At 36.9% G+C, this 17991-nt stretch overlaps 1 protein-coding gene across 1 annotated transcript in view; it reads right to left on the bottom strand.

The window, feature by feature from the left end:
- The window catches only part of Tox (thymocyte selection associated high mobility group box), a 298838-nt gene that overhangs the window by 110461 nt on the left and 170386 nt on the right, over positions 1 to 17991 (bottom strand). Inside the window, exon 3 of the mRNA XM_076836214.1 lies at positions 12331 to 12573. Within this exon, the coding sequence (XP_076692329.1) occupies positions 12331 to 12573 (243 nt within the window). The remainder of the gene's footprint in view (positions 1 to 12330; positions 12574 to 17991) is intronic.

The raw sequence follows: 17991 nt of genomic DNA, 5'->3' as shown, positions 1-17991 counted from the left end.
GTACTGCTTAGAGAGCTTCAGACACAGATCCATTTATACCTCACCATCAATGGGGAAATTGAGGCCCAGAGGAGTGAAGGTTGCCCATGGTCACACACAGATGGTAAATGGCTGACCAAGATTTTAAGTGGAGGTCCTATCACCACAGACCACTGGTGCATCTACACTCATGGCTTTCAAGATGGCAAAATCATTGGAAGATTCTGTGGGTGACTATAATACTCCCCAGACACACTGAGGAGTGCCCCATATTTGAGAATTTGATGTTCCATGGTTCCACATTTTCTCTATGTTTTATGTATGCTAACCTCAGTCTCCCAAGTGAATTGTCAGTTCCTGGATTCTAACTTGCGCTATACATAACATCTAACAGATTTGAGGTACAATAAAGGTACCCTAAATGGAGATGTCATGGTGGAGTGCAGCTTCGAAGAATCATGGTGTTGACCATGTGCTGAGAAACACAGGATGGCCTGGCGTGCTGTTGGAATCAGAAATGACACTGCTTGGGGGTAAAGTGAAAGAAACCAGACACCAAAGAGAATATCCTCCACAGCATAGTGGCTGTTAACCTAACGTTCCATTCTGCAACTGCCTATGGGGACATGGCCACTGGTGGCCATGGTCACAAGAACCTGACTGTTTTTCTTTTCCTATAATACTTTCCAGTATTCCATGCATACAGAACAATAAAAGGATGCTTCAAAATCCCAATAATTTTGCTTGCCTTTTGAGAATCTTAACAATGTTGTGTGTTCCTAGCAATAAACTTTAAGAATCCATCATCTTAAGAACGGAAGAGAGTTATTTTCATTCATAGCAGTTTCAAGTTTCACACTGGAGGAAGGATGGTCCTATCTCAATTTGGTAAACCATTAGTTATGTCTGCTGTGTAGTGGAGAATGCAACTAAATATACAATGGATATAAAAGATATGAAAAATTTTAATAGTGTAATATGTTTTCAGGGTTGGGTAATTTTTTATTAGAGACAATCAAGATCATGATTACAGAAAACAAAGCTTCCTAAATGTTGAAGAATAATACTTCTCAAATGTAACATGTTTTGAGAAAGTCTCTTGCCCATCAAAAATAGAAATGCTACTCTGTGTAACAAAAAGGAGTTTAATCTTTTCTGTCAAATAATACTTAAAATTTCCCTGGGGAATTTGTACAATCCACTAAACTCAGACACATTCAACTATCAGTTTTGTGATTATATGTTTATCAAAATGTTAAATATATTTATTAGGTGAACGAAAGAAAAATCTCTTCTGTGGAAGATTATGATACTGGTGATATTTTAAATCACCCAAAAAGGAAAGTCAAATCTAATATTTTAGTGACTTGAAGAAATCCCTGCAGCTTTCCATACTTTTTCTCTCATGCAATGCATATTGCTGCTGGCAAAGAGAAATATATAAATGGCTAATACAAAAAGACAAATATTATTATATTCCCGTAGGTAATATTTGTCCATAAGAGAACTTGGAACTTTCAAACCCAGAAAAAAAAATGAAATGAAAAAAGAAAAAAAAAGCAATACAAAACTAAAACCTGCTTTTAAAACATTTCCGTATGCTCTAGATAAGAATAGTTAATGAACAATGAAGGAAGTGGCATTTTGAAATGAAACTGGTTCATTGTTCTCCTGAAACACATTTTAGATTAATTCTCCCCAGGCTCCATGACAAAATGGGTTTACAATGCAACATTTTAATGTTAATAATCTACCGGTACAAATCAAACAAATGGCAAGCTAAGGTAAAATCATTTAATAATTTTAAAAAGTCAACACTGGTCACATGGGCAAATCTTTCAAAAACATTAATTCTCCACATTGCTACTTCTGACTCTCAAGAGTTGGGGATGGGGAGCCTAAGCAGAAATATGTGACTTTAGAATAATTTTTCAATTCTACTGATACTTTTGCTCCATAAAAGTAGCTCCACCCAGAAAATAAAAGTATTCAACTAAAAAGATGGGTCAACTATACATTGTAATTAATTAATGCCAAATATATCAATATAACAGTGATATGAGTTAGAATAACTAGCGATAAGTTGACTAAATATTGAGCCTATAAAGATTATATGTATGTTTCGGGACTTGATTTCATTTAGTTAAATTGAAAGTATTTCAGCAGGCTAATGCATTTAGACCCCACGATATAAGTTATTAGACATCTAAAAAATTTGGAACATTGGCATCATTTTAGAAGACTGAACAGCTTCTTAGTGGTGTTCACACAAAAAAGCAAAAACAGTACTATAGCTATCTGGGGAAAAGACTGCAGATTCCAATGGGGACCAATGGGTTCATTCAAATATTTGACCAAAGATTGTTGGCTGCTACTATGGCCTGTGCACTACTTAGAGTGTTATTATCAGTGATTTCTACCTGGAAGTCTGAACAACAAAACCAAGTAAGCTTTCAGGTTTTCTAATGCTCTTTTCTGTAACAAATCTTTGAGGCAGAGGAGAGAGAACAAGAAACTTCCCGCTCCACAGGCAGGTTATATCCTTTTAATGTTGAATGGGAAAGGATGCAGAAACAGCAACATTTGACAATAGGAAGTGTCATTGCTGTGAGCATGGAACACTTGGTGGGCCAGAAAGGAGATAGATTTGCAGACAACAGCTCTGTTTCAGCAGGGGCACTGAAGAAGGGCTAAAATAGGAACCATCTACTCAGACTGAGCCTGTGTGGTACGACTGTGGCTCTGAGCAGGGGTCTATTTATTGTATTTTACTTTATTATTTTAGTCCTGGGGATGGAACCCAAGGACTTCATGCTTGCTAAGAACACTTTATGCTACTGAGCTATACCCAGACCTAGGGTTCTATTTTTACTTGCTGTTTATTTCTCCTTCTATCTATTTTTCATCCAGGTTCTGCACTGCTTTTCTCAAACTCTCCCCTCAACACTTTAGGTTGCATTTTACCAAAAACGTCAAGGTTTTAGCAAGTGACCAAAAGTTCACTGCTGTGACATGGGGAATTCTTTTGTATGGGCCTACATAGAACCCATTTGTCCAAAGACAATTATGTAGACATAACTCTATTTTATTTCCTCTTTGTTTGCTAAGGGCTATTTAACTAATGGATATCCAATCAGGAAAAATAAATAAATAAAATAAAAGGAAAAAAGACACCTTCAAGGGACACCACAATGGCCTTCCCAGACGTTTGCCGTTAGGACATGAAATGAGTTACACAAATACAAGATAGAGAGTTGCTAGCTAGATACCAAGGCTGCAAGAGACACACTGTACGAGAGATCGATGAGTCAGTAATTAAATGCATCAGCAATCAATGATGCTATTAAGGACTCTATCATAAAATGTCCATGAGGGGCAGAGAAAAAAAATTGAAAAATTCAGAAACGAATCTGCAATCTCAGACTCTAGAGCTCTGCCTTCCACCGTGGTCAACATTCCTTCAGATTTAAAAAAAAAAAAAAAAAAAAAAAAAAAGGAAGCTAATTTGATTTACGAGTTGAAAAATGATGACCTTTGAGGAAAGGCTCAAGGAATTGGGGTTATTTCGGCCAGGTAAAACACAACTGTAGTACTGACTTAATAAATGTCAAATATTTGAAGTCAACTGTTGTCCAAGTATTCAGAAGGCTGAAGCAGACAAAGTAGGCTAAAATTGCAGTAAGAGACTTTGGTTTAACTTTAATGAGGAACTTCCTGGAAGGAATCTAAATCTCTTACTGAAATTTAACTTAATGTTACAAGGTTAATTAAACACAAACAGGCTACCAATGAGAGTTGTGGAATCTTGGCTCTTAGATAGAAAACCACATATCTTAAATGGTTTAGGTTTACTTCTGAAGAGAGTGAATTGAGTAACTTCCAGAGTTTGCTAATAACATATCATATAACTGATTTTATAGTTTTTTTGGCTTTTATCTTGCTTGAGTGAGGCACACTTTCATATGAATTCTAGGAATGAAGAAAAAGTAGAAGTCCCATATACCCATAAATTTTGACTTTGATTACTTGGCATACATTTTTTTAAAATTTATTTTTAAATTGGTTCCTTTCCTGAACATTATTAAAGAGAACTCAGTTTGGAATAACATTTTATTATAGCATTAAAAGATAGCCCAAATCATTAACATATTGAGTCTATGAACTACTTATCAACATCACAAAGTAGTCTGTTTTGAGCAAAGAAATGGCTTCAGTAAAGATTAACAATGAACCCCACACAACACTTATTTTTGGTCTTACGAGGAATTTTTCTAAAAGATGAAAAAAAAATCTCATTTGTTATATATGTTCAAAATTAAGAACAAAAACCCAGCCCATTTTTCGAAGTATTAAAGTGTTTTAATAGATTGCTTTCATGTTCTGCAGTGTTCAAGAGAAAAGGATAATTTGCGGAGAAAAAAAAAAAAGACTGTAATTACGTAAAATTTGATGAATTATGGCATAATGCTAAATAATCTTCAGTCTTTTTCTTCTATCAAAGTGAGCAAAATTATGTCTTTTTATTGCCCTTTTCCTATTTTTTGAAAGAAAGAAACAAGCCACTGTGGCATCCATTCCATTTTAAACTAATGCTGCCATTATTTTATACTTAAATGGGGCCAACATCATCTGCTCAGTCGTGTCCTGAAAGATCTTTAGCTCTTGTCCACTGTTACATATTTTATGCATTACATGAAATAAAACACCTCAAGATTTTGAAAATATTTATTTTAAAAACAGCAATCAAATTGTCTGTAATCACATTTTCTGCCTGGCTTTGAAAGCTGCATTATTCAATATGCCAGTGGTCCTTTCCATAATAGCAACATATTAGAAATTCATGCTGTTCTAATACATCTGAATTCCTTGATGTACGGCACTCCCTATGGGCCCAGAGGAACACTCTTGCTTCCGTTTCATGAGTCCTGTATGGTACCTACTGAAGTGATGGTTGTCAAAACAGTTGTACAGTGGCCTTTGAATGCAAACTGTGCCATGACTGAATGCTAAAAAATGACAATAAATCTGAGTATATACATTATGCCTGCTTTTGTTGCCTGGAAAAAAAAAAAAGAAGGCATTTGGGAAATAAACCCTCCAATTTCATTGCCTTTTAACGTCTTTTTTCCATTTTAAACTCCAGAACTGGAAATTCGAAGCATTCAAAGAAATTGAAATCTCCTTTGTTGCTTTTTTCATTGTAAATTTTCTATAATGTGTCATTAGGAGCCACACTCTGCAAAAAAAAAAGCCCAGGTTCTAAATGAATCCTTTCTGTGAGGCCATTCTAAAACTTTGCACGGTTTTTCTTTGTATGAAAGAGCTTCTGTTGACTGCACAAAGAACAAGCAATGGCCACATATAGGCCGGGCAGAGAGGCTTCGATGACTTTATACAAGGTTGCACTCTCTTCTACCAATCCGTGATTAAACCCAGCAGCGAATGTACCAGAGTGGGAGAGAAAGAAGAGAGGCGCTTGATTTCAGTTTGCAGGAATCAAAGAATTTTTTTTTTAAAGCCATGAATATTTAATACGCATTTTCTCATTCGTCTTTCTTCCCCAAATAGTTTTCTAGTTTCTTTTTAACAACATGAAAACCCCATCTGTCCATACAAAGCAACATCACTTCTTTTTTAATGACAGAATAACATTTTCCCCTCAAAAGAAATGATCTGTTCATCAGGTTCAGATATCTTCACAGCTGATTAGGCTTTGAGGGGGACGCAGTTACAACACTCAAAAGACCAAAGGAATGGCAAGAAACATTATTAAGTAACCAAAGCGAGAAGTTGAGTGAGTCCTGAAGTTTGGACCAAGGTTGTGTGGGCCAAGAGAAAATGAATGATAGGAAAAATGCTAGCCTTGGAGAGCACCAAAGAGATCTGCTGGTCTTGGGGGGGTCTTTCCACCTTTTGGGGGAGGCAATCTACTGTTCAAGGAAACTTTTAAAAGAAATGTAAAGAAATGAAGCACAAAAGCAATATAGCACTGGCTGGTTCCTGGCCTGCCCTTTTAAAAGTAGGGAACCACTAAGCAAGTCCAGTGGTGCCATAGCTTGTGACTTACCTACCATTAACAAGCTTATCCAAAACTCGCATGTAGGCGCTTTTCTAACTCAGATTCTATGTGAAGACAAATCAGTTGCCCACCTATCCAAATAACTCAGGGGAAATTGGAACTTTTATATATTTTGGGTCATGAATGGCTGTTGAACTTGGACCTAGAGAATAAGAACTAAATGGCACTTAATTCAACAGTATGCACTTATAGAAATTCTACCCTATTTTATTGTCTGTTCATGAAATAGACTTTAAGAAAATGGAATCTTTTTTAAAGTGCCAGAATCTACCTTGTGGCAAGACTCCCGACTGACTACTGGATAAGTAGTCCCAACTGATCATAAAATGGCATAGGCAAGACTATGTTAAAAAAAAAAAAAAAGTGGTGGGAAACTTGGGAAAGAACTTTCACTCTGTGGGTACTATACTTTATAGGTCTATGATAAATTTCAGAAGATAATATAGATATCTCACTTTGGTGACTTTTTTTTTTTTTTACTCAAAAGATATTTCCATTAAATAAACTTAGAATCTACCACGTAGGGGCTGGAGATGTGGCTCAAGTGGTAGCATGTTTGCCTGGCATGTGTGGAGCACTGGGTTCGATCCTCAGCACCACATAAAAATAAAATAAAGATGTTGTGTCCACCGAAAACTAAAAAATGAATATTAAAAAATTCTCTCTCTCTCTTTAAAAAAGAAAAAAAGAATCTACCATGTACCAGGCACTGTTTTATAGATACTACTTTAATTATCATGATATTACGGTATTAATTCTTATTATACCCCATTATTTTATTTTATTTTTTTAAATTATTTTTTAGTTGTTGATGGACCTTTTTTTATTATTATTATTTATTTGTATGTGGTGCTGAGAATCGAACCCAGTGTCTCACACATGCTAGGCAAGCACTTTGCCACTGAGCCACAACCTCAGCCCTATTTTAATATTTTTTATGAGATAGGGTCACACTATGTTGCTCAGACTGGCCTCAAACACCTGGGCTCAAGAGATCCTCCTGCCTCAGTTTCTTGAGAAGCTGAAACTACAAAAGTTTGCCACCAAGTCCGCTATACCCATTTAAATAAAGAGAGGCACAAAAGGTTATGTAAGTTGTTCAAGGTCACTTATGGTTAAGTAGAAGCACTAGGATTTGAACTGAGGAAGTCTGGCCCTAAAAAGTCGATTTTAATCACAATGATATATAAGGACACTCAATAAAAGGTAAAGACCTCTTTGGTTAATAGCAGGCTTACTGCTGTCTTGTCTGACAGATGTGAAGAAGATTAAGGATTAAAGTATAAATAACTCAAAAAATCTTCTCTCCCATGCATTTTAACTTCTTCAAAAGAGTCACACGGGCTTGCTTTTCTTGTTTTATTTAACCAACTCTTACATAATGCTTCCTATGTGCCAGCTAATGGGCTAAGCAATTTTTCAAATATCTTTAACCCCATGAGGTAAGGACTATCATTATCATCATTTTTCCAGATAATGGAACTGGAATATTTGCTTGCCGAACAATTGAGCAATCACTTAACTACTTGGAACCTCCAGTTTTTATTTGCAAAACTGGGTTACTAATACCTCACTCAGATATTGATTTTTAATTATGACTAATTTTTTTTAAGTGTAACTTATTAGACATTTGTAAGAAACATTTATAATTGATGCAGCTATATCACTTTTATTACCATTGGGGATAAGACACAAAGGTAAATAAAAAAATTTACCTTGAAAATGAAATCTCACTAAAGATTATAAATAATGCACTATTTACTTGTCATGGTAAAATATGTAACACAATAATGTATATGTAGTATGTATCACAATAACATCTAAAATAGACATAATCTCTAAATAGGAACTAAAATATTTTCCTATCTTAGATTCATTCAAATATTAAAATTCTACCCTGTGAAAATACTAACAAAGATATGATCACAATACGAACAACAAAAGATTCAACTTTAGTAACATTGAAAAACATTTGAAAAATACAATTTGAGATAGTTGATCCTCACTATAAATCTGACCGTGTTGGTTTATATTCCTGGAATTTAAAATTCAAAGCAAATTCATTATTTAGAATCTACAAATGTTAGCTTTTTTTAGTTGTTTTCATATTGCATGTGACCTTGAAAGCTGTCAGAGGAGCTCTGTAATTCCTAACTGGACAGTGTTCATATCCTAATTTCTATAGCAGCTACTTTCTTGTCTGTGTGGTCATCGACAACCCAAATTGTCCTTATTTATAATATATTTCAACGATTGGCAAACTAGGTGGTAGCTTGGTTGTTCTTTTAAAATTTTCCAAATTTATTTTTGTGATTGACACAAAAACTTTGTATCAGGTACTTTGTGATGTTTTGATATACATAGGCATCGAATGATGTTCAATAGGCTGTTTGTGATCATATCAAGTTATGAGCAAAGTTGTTCGGAAAGTGTTTTGGGAAATTTTTATAAGGAAGTACAATCAGGAAATCTTATACTCAAAGTCTTTTGCTAAGAAAAGAATCCCTTTCTAAATTTTAAACATTAAAATACAAAGTGTTGTTCATCTTTAGATCCACATACTGTTGGGGACAATGTGCATATGGCTACATGGCCCAGCTCTCTGTTCTGCTGGTCATCATTCTGGTAGAGCTTCGTAGGTCCTCTTACCTAAGCTGGGACAGCAGGCTCCTGGGTTGTCAGCACCCTCAGCTTCTCACCACTGCTGTCCATCCACCAGCTCCCTATTGCCAGAGGGTTTTCCTACAACACTGCTTTCATTATGCTTTTGCATTGAGTCTCTTGAACTTTGCCAATGGTTTCTTACAATCCATCCTCTCAAGCCCAGAGTTCTTTCATTGGTTTTTGAAGGCTTTAGTCAAATCTCCCAATTTAAAATACTCAACCTGATTTTTGAACACTCTCCAACACGCCTTTTCTTTCCTCTCTCTTTATCCAAATCAAAACCATCCTTCAGCTCTGACTGTAGTCCTGCCTTTTCCACTAAGCTTTATACCCAAACCAGATAGATTACCGTGATCTCTTCCAACTAGGAATTGCCACTGAGGTCATGGTCAGTCGAACTGCACTTAATGCTTTTCTTGGTCTCTAATTGCTTCATGTTTTTCTCTAATTTTCATAACTATTTATGTTTTCTGTGTGATTTGAAAGCTCTTGAAGACAGTGGTGGTGTCCCATCCATCAATCATCTGAGCCTTTGCAAACATTTAGGTCATGGTAAGCTTTCAAAATGTACATACGAAGTAATGGCATTCTAGTCACATAAAAACTCAAAACAAGAACTGAAGAGGTTCTTTGTTTCTCAAAGGATTTGGGAGACAAAAGATAGCTCCTGGTTCTCGGAACGCTGTAAGATTTCCATTACAACTTTAGAGTATATCAAACTCTGGCTCCTGGAATCCAGCCAGAGAGCCAAGCTTTGAAACAAGAACAACAAATTTAATCTCCAAATCTACTTTCTTCAAGACCAGGCTTGCTTGAAAAAAATAGGTTTAATACAGACTTAACTAGAGTCAACATCATTAACTAGATCAGTACTGTCTAACACAGTAGCCACCAAGTCCATGTGGATACTTATACGTCAATAGCTTAAAAGGAGTGAAAATATAGAAATGGTCCTTCAGTTCCATGAGCTGCATCTAAGTGTTCAGTAGCAAGAGACAGTTATTACTGGCATGCAGATTACAGAAGAGCTCTGGCATCATATGAAGTCTATGGGACAGTGACAAAGCTCATCCAAAGGCACATCAATGCTGGTGTTGGCCAGAGTAGCCTTTTGTCTGCAGTATTATAAGCACAGATCAGTACTGTGAGTGGACAAAATAGATGTCTAAGTGGACAAAATAGATAGTTTTAAGAGAAATATCATGTTGAGACAAAAATACCAAAGTCCAGTTTTTTTTGTTTGTTTGTTTTGTTTTAGGGTACCAGGGATTGAACTCAGGGGAATCAACCACTGAGCCACATCCCCAGCCCTATTTTGTATTTTATTTAGAGACAGGGTCTCACTAAGTTGCTTAGCCCCTTGAGGCTGGCTTTGAACTCGTGATCCTCCTGCCTTGGCCTCCAGAGCCATGTTACAAGCGTTCATCATTGCACCCAGCCCGAAGACCAGTTTTGACGGTTGGCTGGGTAGAGAAAGCATAGAGATGAATGAACAGAAGCTCCTGATAGAAAGAGGGGCAGGCACAGTGGGAGAAAGGCCTAGAAGGTAGATTGTATCATAGTTGCAACCAAGTGCCATCATGAGTGTGCCATCAGAAGACGGTGACTCCTACAGGTAGCAAATCTGGAAGAATCCCAGATCTACCATTATTGAAATTGCACATACATCTCTCAAAGATTGCCTTTTACACTGGGAGGGCCTTGAGCATGTTAAGGGAACTACAGGGTGACTAGGAAGGAGGTCAACTTTATAATGAAAAAAATCCCCTTGAGACTTAAAATCATATAATTGAGCATCTCATATCCTGCTTGCAGTCCAACTCTGATTTGCATTATGAGGATGAAGCATGGAGGACAAAACTGGCATTTTATATCCTGACTGCATCCTTCCTCTCTTTTATAAAGAATGGGGCTTCTGCTTGGCACCCTAGCACATGCCTGTAAACCCAGTGACTCAAGAGACCAAGGCAGAAGATCTTAAGTTCAAGGCTAGTTTCAGCTACATAGCGAGACTGATTTGTCCTGGTATCCAAAAACAAAACAAACAAATTTAATTTTTTTTTTAATAAAAGCAAAAAAAAAAGTACCCTTGACTCAGTCCTCAGTACTATACACCCACACAAAAATGGGTATCCCCATCAAGGCATGCTCTGGATGCCTGAATGGGCTCATGAACTGGATCTGAAGACTTAGACCCAAAGAGGAACAGATTGATTTGTCAAAGTGACCATATTCATGTATAACATTTTCAGAATCACATGTTTAGCATGCTTGTTCAAAAAAAATCTATTTTCTATCTTATGAAGTCATAGTTAATATTCATAGACTACTACATCTATGCAAATGGATGTAGTGTAACCTAAAAACCAGGGCAACTGGGCTGGGATTTCTCCTACTGATGCTGCTGCATGTAAGTTTCCCCCTCTTGGCCACCCAGAAGGCAGTCAGATTTTAGGAGAACTGCATGAACTATTGTGGCCTTCAGCTTCATTTTCCAAAACTACTTGGGGATTTCTTTTGACTTTCCTTTTCACCCCTCCCCATTAGGTTGGTGATTATCAGAAAAACCTTCTTGTGAAGTGGCTCTAGTTAGAGATGTATCTGGAAGTGATTTAGATAAGTGACCACATGAAATGCATTTTGTATCAGAAACAATGTAATATGAGCAAGTTAATCAATTTGCTCATTGTGAACATGACAGCCATGTTAGGTGACTCAAAAAAAAAAAAAACACAGTTAGTTGGACTGTTAAGTGATTGAACAATGAAAATCAAAGAGTGCTAATTAAAAGTCACAGTTAACCTGAGAGGAGTTTTTAATGACGTGGTCAGAAGTTCTGCCCGTGGCCATATATTACTGACATTTTTTCACTCCTTGTAATACAGACAGAGAAATTAAGTTTTTAGATGACATAAAATCCAGAAGGAAAGCTTTTATGGTAAGTCAGTGTTTCTCAATTATGGGATGCTTGTAAAAATACAGACCCCTGGACTCTCTGGGCAGGTCCTGGGAATTACAGTTTTTAACTACTTTTCTGGGTGATAAACAGTCCCACTAAATTTGAGAAATTTCAACTGTTCAACAATTCAAAGGGTGAGTTTTGATCAAACAAATTACACTTCCAAAACAGAAATAAAAACTGCTTTCTTGCCTCCCCTATAAGGTAAATTTGTGAAATTTGAGAGTAGAAAATGGGTGGGGGGGAATCAAGATTGACAGCAGTTCCTGTTCAGAGATGTAGGGATCTTATCTGTAGGAAGGAATCCTACCCTAGATGGGAGGTGGCATCCTTTAGGAGGATTCTTTTTATCTGAAAACTGGGAAGCCAGTTTGTGTGACAGCACATTCAATGTTAAGCAACATTTAGTACTTTGGGTTGCAAATATGAGCGACCACACAAGTAACTAACTGATTTTGCCTTGTCATAAATACAAATGGAAAATCATGTTAGGAATTTGAAAGATTTATAGGAAGCATGCTCCATAGCTAAAAATGTCTTCATCGTTTCAGAATACCATCATCCCAATTGAAAGGTCCTTTGGTTAAATGACTCCTTGCCTTTATTATGTCTCTCCCTCCCCACCACAAACAGGTAAGCAGATTCTTACCACAGAAATGGAGCTGGAGAGCAGCGTTCCGTCCTGGCCCAGCATGTTGGAGACGGTGATTTCAGGTAGGTCCATGTTTTGCGGATGGAATGGGAGCAGGCCATTGTGGTTCATTGGGTGACACAGAGAGTGGTAACCAGTTTCAACTTCATTCAGGTGCACCAGGGAGTGGTCAGGGAGGGAAGGTGGAGTGATGGGAGGAATGTTAAAGTCTTCGCTTTCCAGACTTGGACCAGGGTAGGACTGTGAGAAGAAGACAAGAGTGACATTGTTACAGATTTCGTGGACTTGTTCTTCCTCACTGTGAGAGAGCACACATGACCCTTTAATTTGGCAGAGACATTTCAAGCATGCAGATTACCCAGCTGCCATTTCACTATTTCACATAGAAGAATATTGCCTCAAAGGCACATCCACTTCTGGTATAAAGACTGCTTCCATTAGGCAGTTTTTATTTTTCCAGGAAGCCGAGCTCAAACAGATTTCAAAGGTTCCATTAAAATTTTCCAGAGTTTTAATCTAGCTGAATACCTTTTTCATGGGAATTGTGGGGAACGAAGGCAATTTATAAAATTAATGTTTGATCGAACATGTTTCATAGGGCTCCCTACTGCTCAGATTATGGGATGTAATAAAAATGAATTCCAGAAGTCTGGGGCAATTGCTTTTGGGTTTTGAAAAGCTACCTGCTCACAATTGACAAAGGAAAAGTTACTAATAAAGAAGTAACTTAAGCTTACTGCATAAGTGTGGGTGCACCAAAAGTTTGATATAGCATGCCATTAAAAGCTAATTTTATCACAAAGATTTTATCATCAAAACAAAAGTGAAGATTGCTTTCATGATTTCTATTAACATATAGTTGATCTCCTCCTAAAAGCTGATAAATAATATTGCAACTGTTTAAATTCAGTTCAGGCCATTGTGTCAGACAAAGTAATACTAATATTATTATACTACTAATTCTGGAATAAAAGTCAATCGTTAAAATAAATATCATTAAAAATAATAGCACCTGGGGCTTTTTCTTTTACAAGCTTTAGATAAAATAGGAAGGGAGGGAGGGAAGATTATATTAAGACACTCATGTCTAAAAATGGAATGTGGTAAAAGTTGAAAAATATAAGCAACAACTGAATAAAGAAACATTGTTAGAAATTAATATCAATGCACAGCTATATTTAGCAGTCCTTTATGGAACAGGTGTCTCAATATGAAAGGAAACATTTCCGTCCAGATAATTCTTGCAAGCCTATCTTTCAAATTAAGAGAGCCTTCAGAGTGTTTGCGTGCATGGGTAACAAGGATCCCCTTGTCTAACAGCACAGAGCCTACTGAAGTGTGCAAGATTTGAAATGAGCAGGCAAAGGGTAGGAGCCAAAGAAAGTAGTGTAAGGTATTCATTGGGTGTTCAGCCAATAAGCTTCATGCTCCTGCGTCCAAGCGCCTGGGGTTATTTTTTCCAGATGGCGTCTATTTGTCTAACAGAAAGAAAATCTTCAAATTGCACTTGCTAAATGTTGTACAAGTTTTGATATACTTGTTGAGGTGCTGTCAGAAGACAAGATTAAATGAAGAGTTACTTTGAACACCTGGAATTTAGACCTGGTTATGGAGAGGCAAGTGTGGGTTACAGTCTAGGGTATATGAAGGAACAATTTGATTCATCCTTATAGATAATGTTTCTTGATATTTCTAACATTCTGTTTTTTAAAAAGTCACCAGCTTGAAAAGTTCAATCACCCATTACTAAATTCTTCTATAACGATATGTATTTCTTGTCTGAAAAATATATGTTAGTGACCTGTGTCAAAATTACCAGTTTGATTAAATTCTCCTGTACCTGATGTATCCTAAGTCTACAGATCTAAGTCATCAGTTTCTTGCACAGATATTCACAGAAGCCTAAAAGATGCCCAGTGTGGAAGTAGAAGAAAGCATATTTATCAATGTCTATTTCATAAAAGGTAGTGTATGGAATTCTTTGACTGCACGTCTTTAGTTGAACCATATAATATGCTTTTGTATAACTATTATTACCTCCCATTTCCCTGAAAGGAAAATTGAGGCTCAGAGGTTAAACTACCTGTCCAAGTTCACTTAGCTGGTAAACGGGTCAACTAAGTACATAGAAGGAGCTGAATAGATGATAAAGAAACTGGTTTTTTTTTTTTTTTGCTTAGAAACATTTATATAAGTGGTTCAGTTTTTACTATTTTATTAGGTTGAATGATACAAAATTGTAATCTTCAACTATCTTTGTTAAACAAAATTCCTAATTGTGTTAAACAAAATTTCCTTTGTTAAACAGAATCAGCATTAGTAACAAGTTTTTTCCTTTTTTCTGCCCCCCAAATTCTTCTCCAGTGCCCACCCACTAAAAAATTATTTATTTTACATGAGCAGAGGAATTCTTAATTCCTTAATTGTTTCTTTGTCAATATCTTTTAGATACATCTTTTAAGAAGTTAATCCAGTGCCTATTTGAAACTTTCCTGAATAAGTCACAATTAATGCAGAAGTAAAGAAGAAAGATGTTTTTAATTTTAGAAACACCATTAAACTTCTGAAAATACTGAGATATTCTATCCAGAGTATACCATGACTTTATATTCTAGAGTTTCTTCAGTAGTTAAATCTTAATTTGTGGTGTTTCAAAGGAAGGTTTAATTGGTATCACTTTACATTCGGTGATAACAATTGTACTGCAATTTAACTAAGGTACGTGGTTTATTTTCATGTAATTACGCATTAACGTTATTTAATCCATGCAATTATATACCAAAACCACAGATTCCACAACTTAACCAGTAATCGGTAGTTATTTGGGTCAAGAATTTTAACAATGTAAGGCTACTTAGTAGTTTCTGTTCTTTGCATTAGAAGTCATGATGTGATTATTTGCTGAGAGTGTATAACAGTGTAACTGATGCCATGTAAAAGCATTATGGTAATTGTACAAATGTCAAAACATCCCAGAAATGTTTAAAAAGTTAATGCCAGACTAATTTTTATTTGAAAAAAAAAAAACATAGACATGAATTAGCTAATTCTGCAACATTGATTTCTATGACATTACAGCTTAACTTTGATTTTTAAAAACTTAATAGGAAGGTGTTTAACTTAATAATACATTTTATATTCCAGACAATTTGCAGTAGGGGAAGAACCATAAGATATGATCTAGTATATCCTCTCATTATCTATGAAGCTGCTTGGTTAAAATTAATGTTAAATGTTTCTGAATGAATAAATAAAACAATGAATGAATAAATGCTTGAATGAAGGAATGCTAAGATGAGCCTTTGAAGCAAGAAGTTTGTTGAATATACCCCTATTATTCCCTGGGTTTGAATAATTATCTTGTATTCCCAAGACTTTGTGCTGGTCGGTTCAGGTCAGAGTGTGTCAATAGGCCAAAAACACTCTGTTAGAAGAGTCTTAGCTTGAGCAGCTTGGGGACAGGTGGGTGAAGAAGTGTGTGTCCCTCTCTGGATGCTGACTTGGCTTGCACTTACCATACCATAGTGACACAGAGATTCCAGAGGATTTCTAAGGGAGAGTTTATGGACCCCTGATTCACAGAAGCTGGAGAAGTTTAATATGTACTACAGACAGGACATCAGGGTCCCTTTGGGTGAATGCTTAGACCCCTAAAGTCAGGTCATGGCAGCAGTTCTGATGCCCACACCTGGCCAGCAGTGAGGGCCTAATTAGATGAATGGGCCTGAGGTCCTCTGACCCCAGCAATAGGAACACAGGAGAGGGAGCAGGGGCTGCGCAGTCAGAGGAGGTTTACGTCACAGCCATCCAGTGATACGCTGCCCTTGTCAGGTGACTCAGGCTCTTTCCATTCAACATATTTCCATGCCTCAAATTTCAGAGTGGCTTCGAGTATGAATAATCATTCATTCATCAACCCTCTCAGGAACAAAGATATTTGATCCTTTCCAAGAGGGTCTCTAAATTCCCACAAAATCACAGAACTATAGTTTTTTTTTTAGCCTGAGTTAGAGCCCACCAAGGAGTGAATCCCATGTCCTGGGAGGCTCTCTGGGGCTCGAGTCCAGTAAAGAAGGCTGGGGCGGAGCAGGCATAGACATTCAAAGGTAGCATCATGTACCAGATCATGACCTAAATTATGTTTTATCTATCCCAGCCAGGAGGCCAGAATCAGAACCGTAGCCTCAACCATCCCACCTCTCTCTTCCCCAGCCAATGGTCAATGTCAATGATGACCACCTGCACAAACGGAGAGAAACCATTTAAGGATAGTGGGGTAAAGTTAGGGTAATACCTTTCATTTTACCTTAGATTTTCACCATAATAACTAAATATGCAAAATGATTTGGTCCAAACTATAGCCAGTCTATATGATCCAAATGACTCAAAATTATATGGTTGTTACCCAACCCAATTCTCCCTGATCTTAAGTCTTGTCATGTTGCTAGTGCTAGCAGGCATATTAGGACCCTTACATCCCAGTATGGAGGCACCATGTCTAACTCTCTCTAGGAGAAGGATCCAAATGCCCACGAGTATGGGGTGGGGATGTACTGTCATGAGACTTGGCTAATTCTAGAAAACATATGAACTGTTCAAGGCTACAAAGGGAATGTTGGAAGTATTAAAGTAGTAATTTTTAAATATCACCATCCTTATGAGAGTATTTTTACAATTCTAAATAATAGAGTTGATGACTCTTGCAAGTCATTTTCTTAAAACCTTAAAAGGTGGTATTTGCACATTTAGCTTATAAAGGTCTACATCTTTCTCTGACGACAAGGAGACAGATTTTGGACTGGTTGAGAGTACATATAATGATTCCTTCAATGACTAATAACAGTCACAGAGCTTGTTGGAAGGAATTGCGGCTTCAGGGTCCAATGTACAAGTCTGTGTCCAGGTTCTTGAAAGCATTTCTGAGGTTGGGTTCTGAAGCAAGTTTCTTATTCCTTGTGAGGCTCAGTTTCAAAACCTGCTTCATGGGTTTCTTAGGAGCATTAAAAACAAAAACATACGTGCAAAGTCCTCTAATATATGTTTGCCAGATTAAAAGTTCTTAATAAAGGGTGGCTTTGCATAGCTATGGTTGTTAATAGACATGCCATGGATTGAGGAGAGTCTAAGAAAACTAATAGATACCATGCTAGGGATCTAGATATGTTCCCCACAATGACAGAATTTCCATCTATTTGCCATTATTTAAGCATCCTAGTGGAGAAAAGTGTACCCCATTTATACATAATGCATTGAATCGCTCTCCACAAAAAGCTAAGCTAAAGCCTCACTTGTGTTTTGGTGGGATTAAATTGCATGCCTTACATTGAAGGATAAAAAGAGAATGGAGAACGGGAAGTAGTCAAAAGATGCTGAAAGTGCTATTAATAACTTAATGTGCAGAACATCAACAAATTCCCTCCTTCAAGGAGCTTTTTTTGCAGGCCTGTAGCACTGGCCTGATGAGTTTCTGGAGATCCAACTCCTACTAACCCAGGTAAAAGGTAAAAGGCATTTGTGAACCAAAATGTCCACTTCTGAATGGGCACAAAAGGTACACATTCTAACACGCTGGCTTGTGCTGCTAAAAAGGCCATCTTCAACTGGGCATGGTGCTTCCCGCCTGTAATCCCAGCAGCTCAGGAGGCTGAGGCAGGCAGA

This window comes from Callospermophilus lateralis, chromosome 16, assembly GCF_048772815.1.
Source record: "Callospermophilus lateralis isolate mCalLat2 chromosome 16, mCalLat2.hap1, whole genome shotgun sequence".
In the NCBI taxonomy this organism is placed as follows: Eukaryota; Metazoa; Chordata; class Mammalia; order Rodentia; family Sciuridae; genus Callospermophilus; species Callospermophilus lateralis.
The sequence above is the reverse complement of the archived record's forward strand: the minus strand, read 5'-3'. Positions and strand labels throughout refer to the sequence as shown.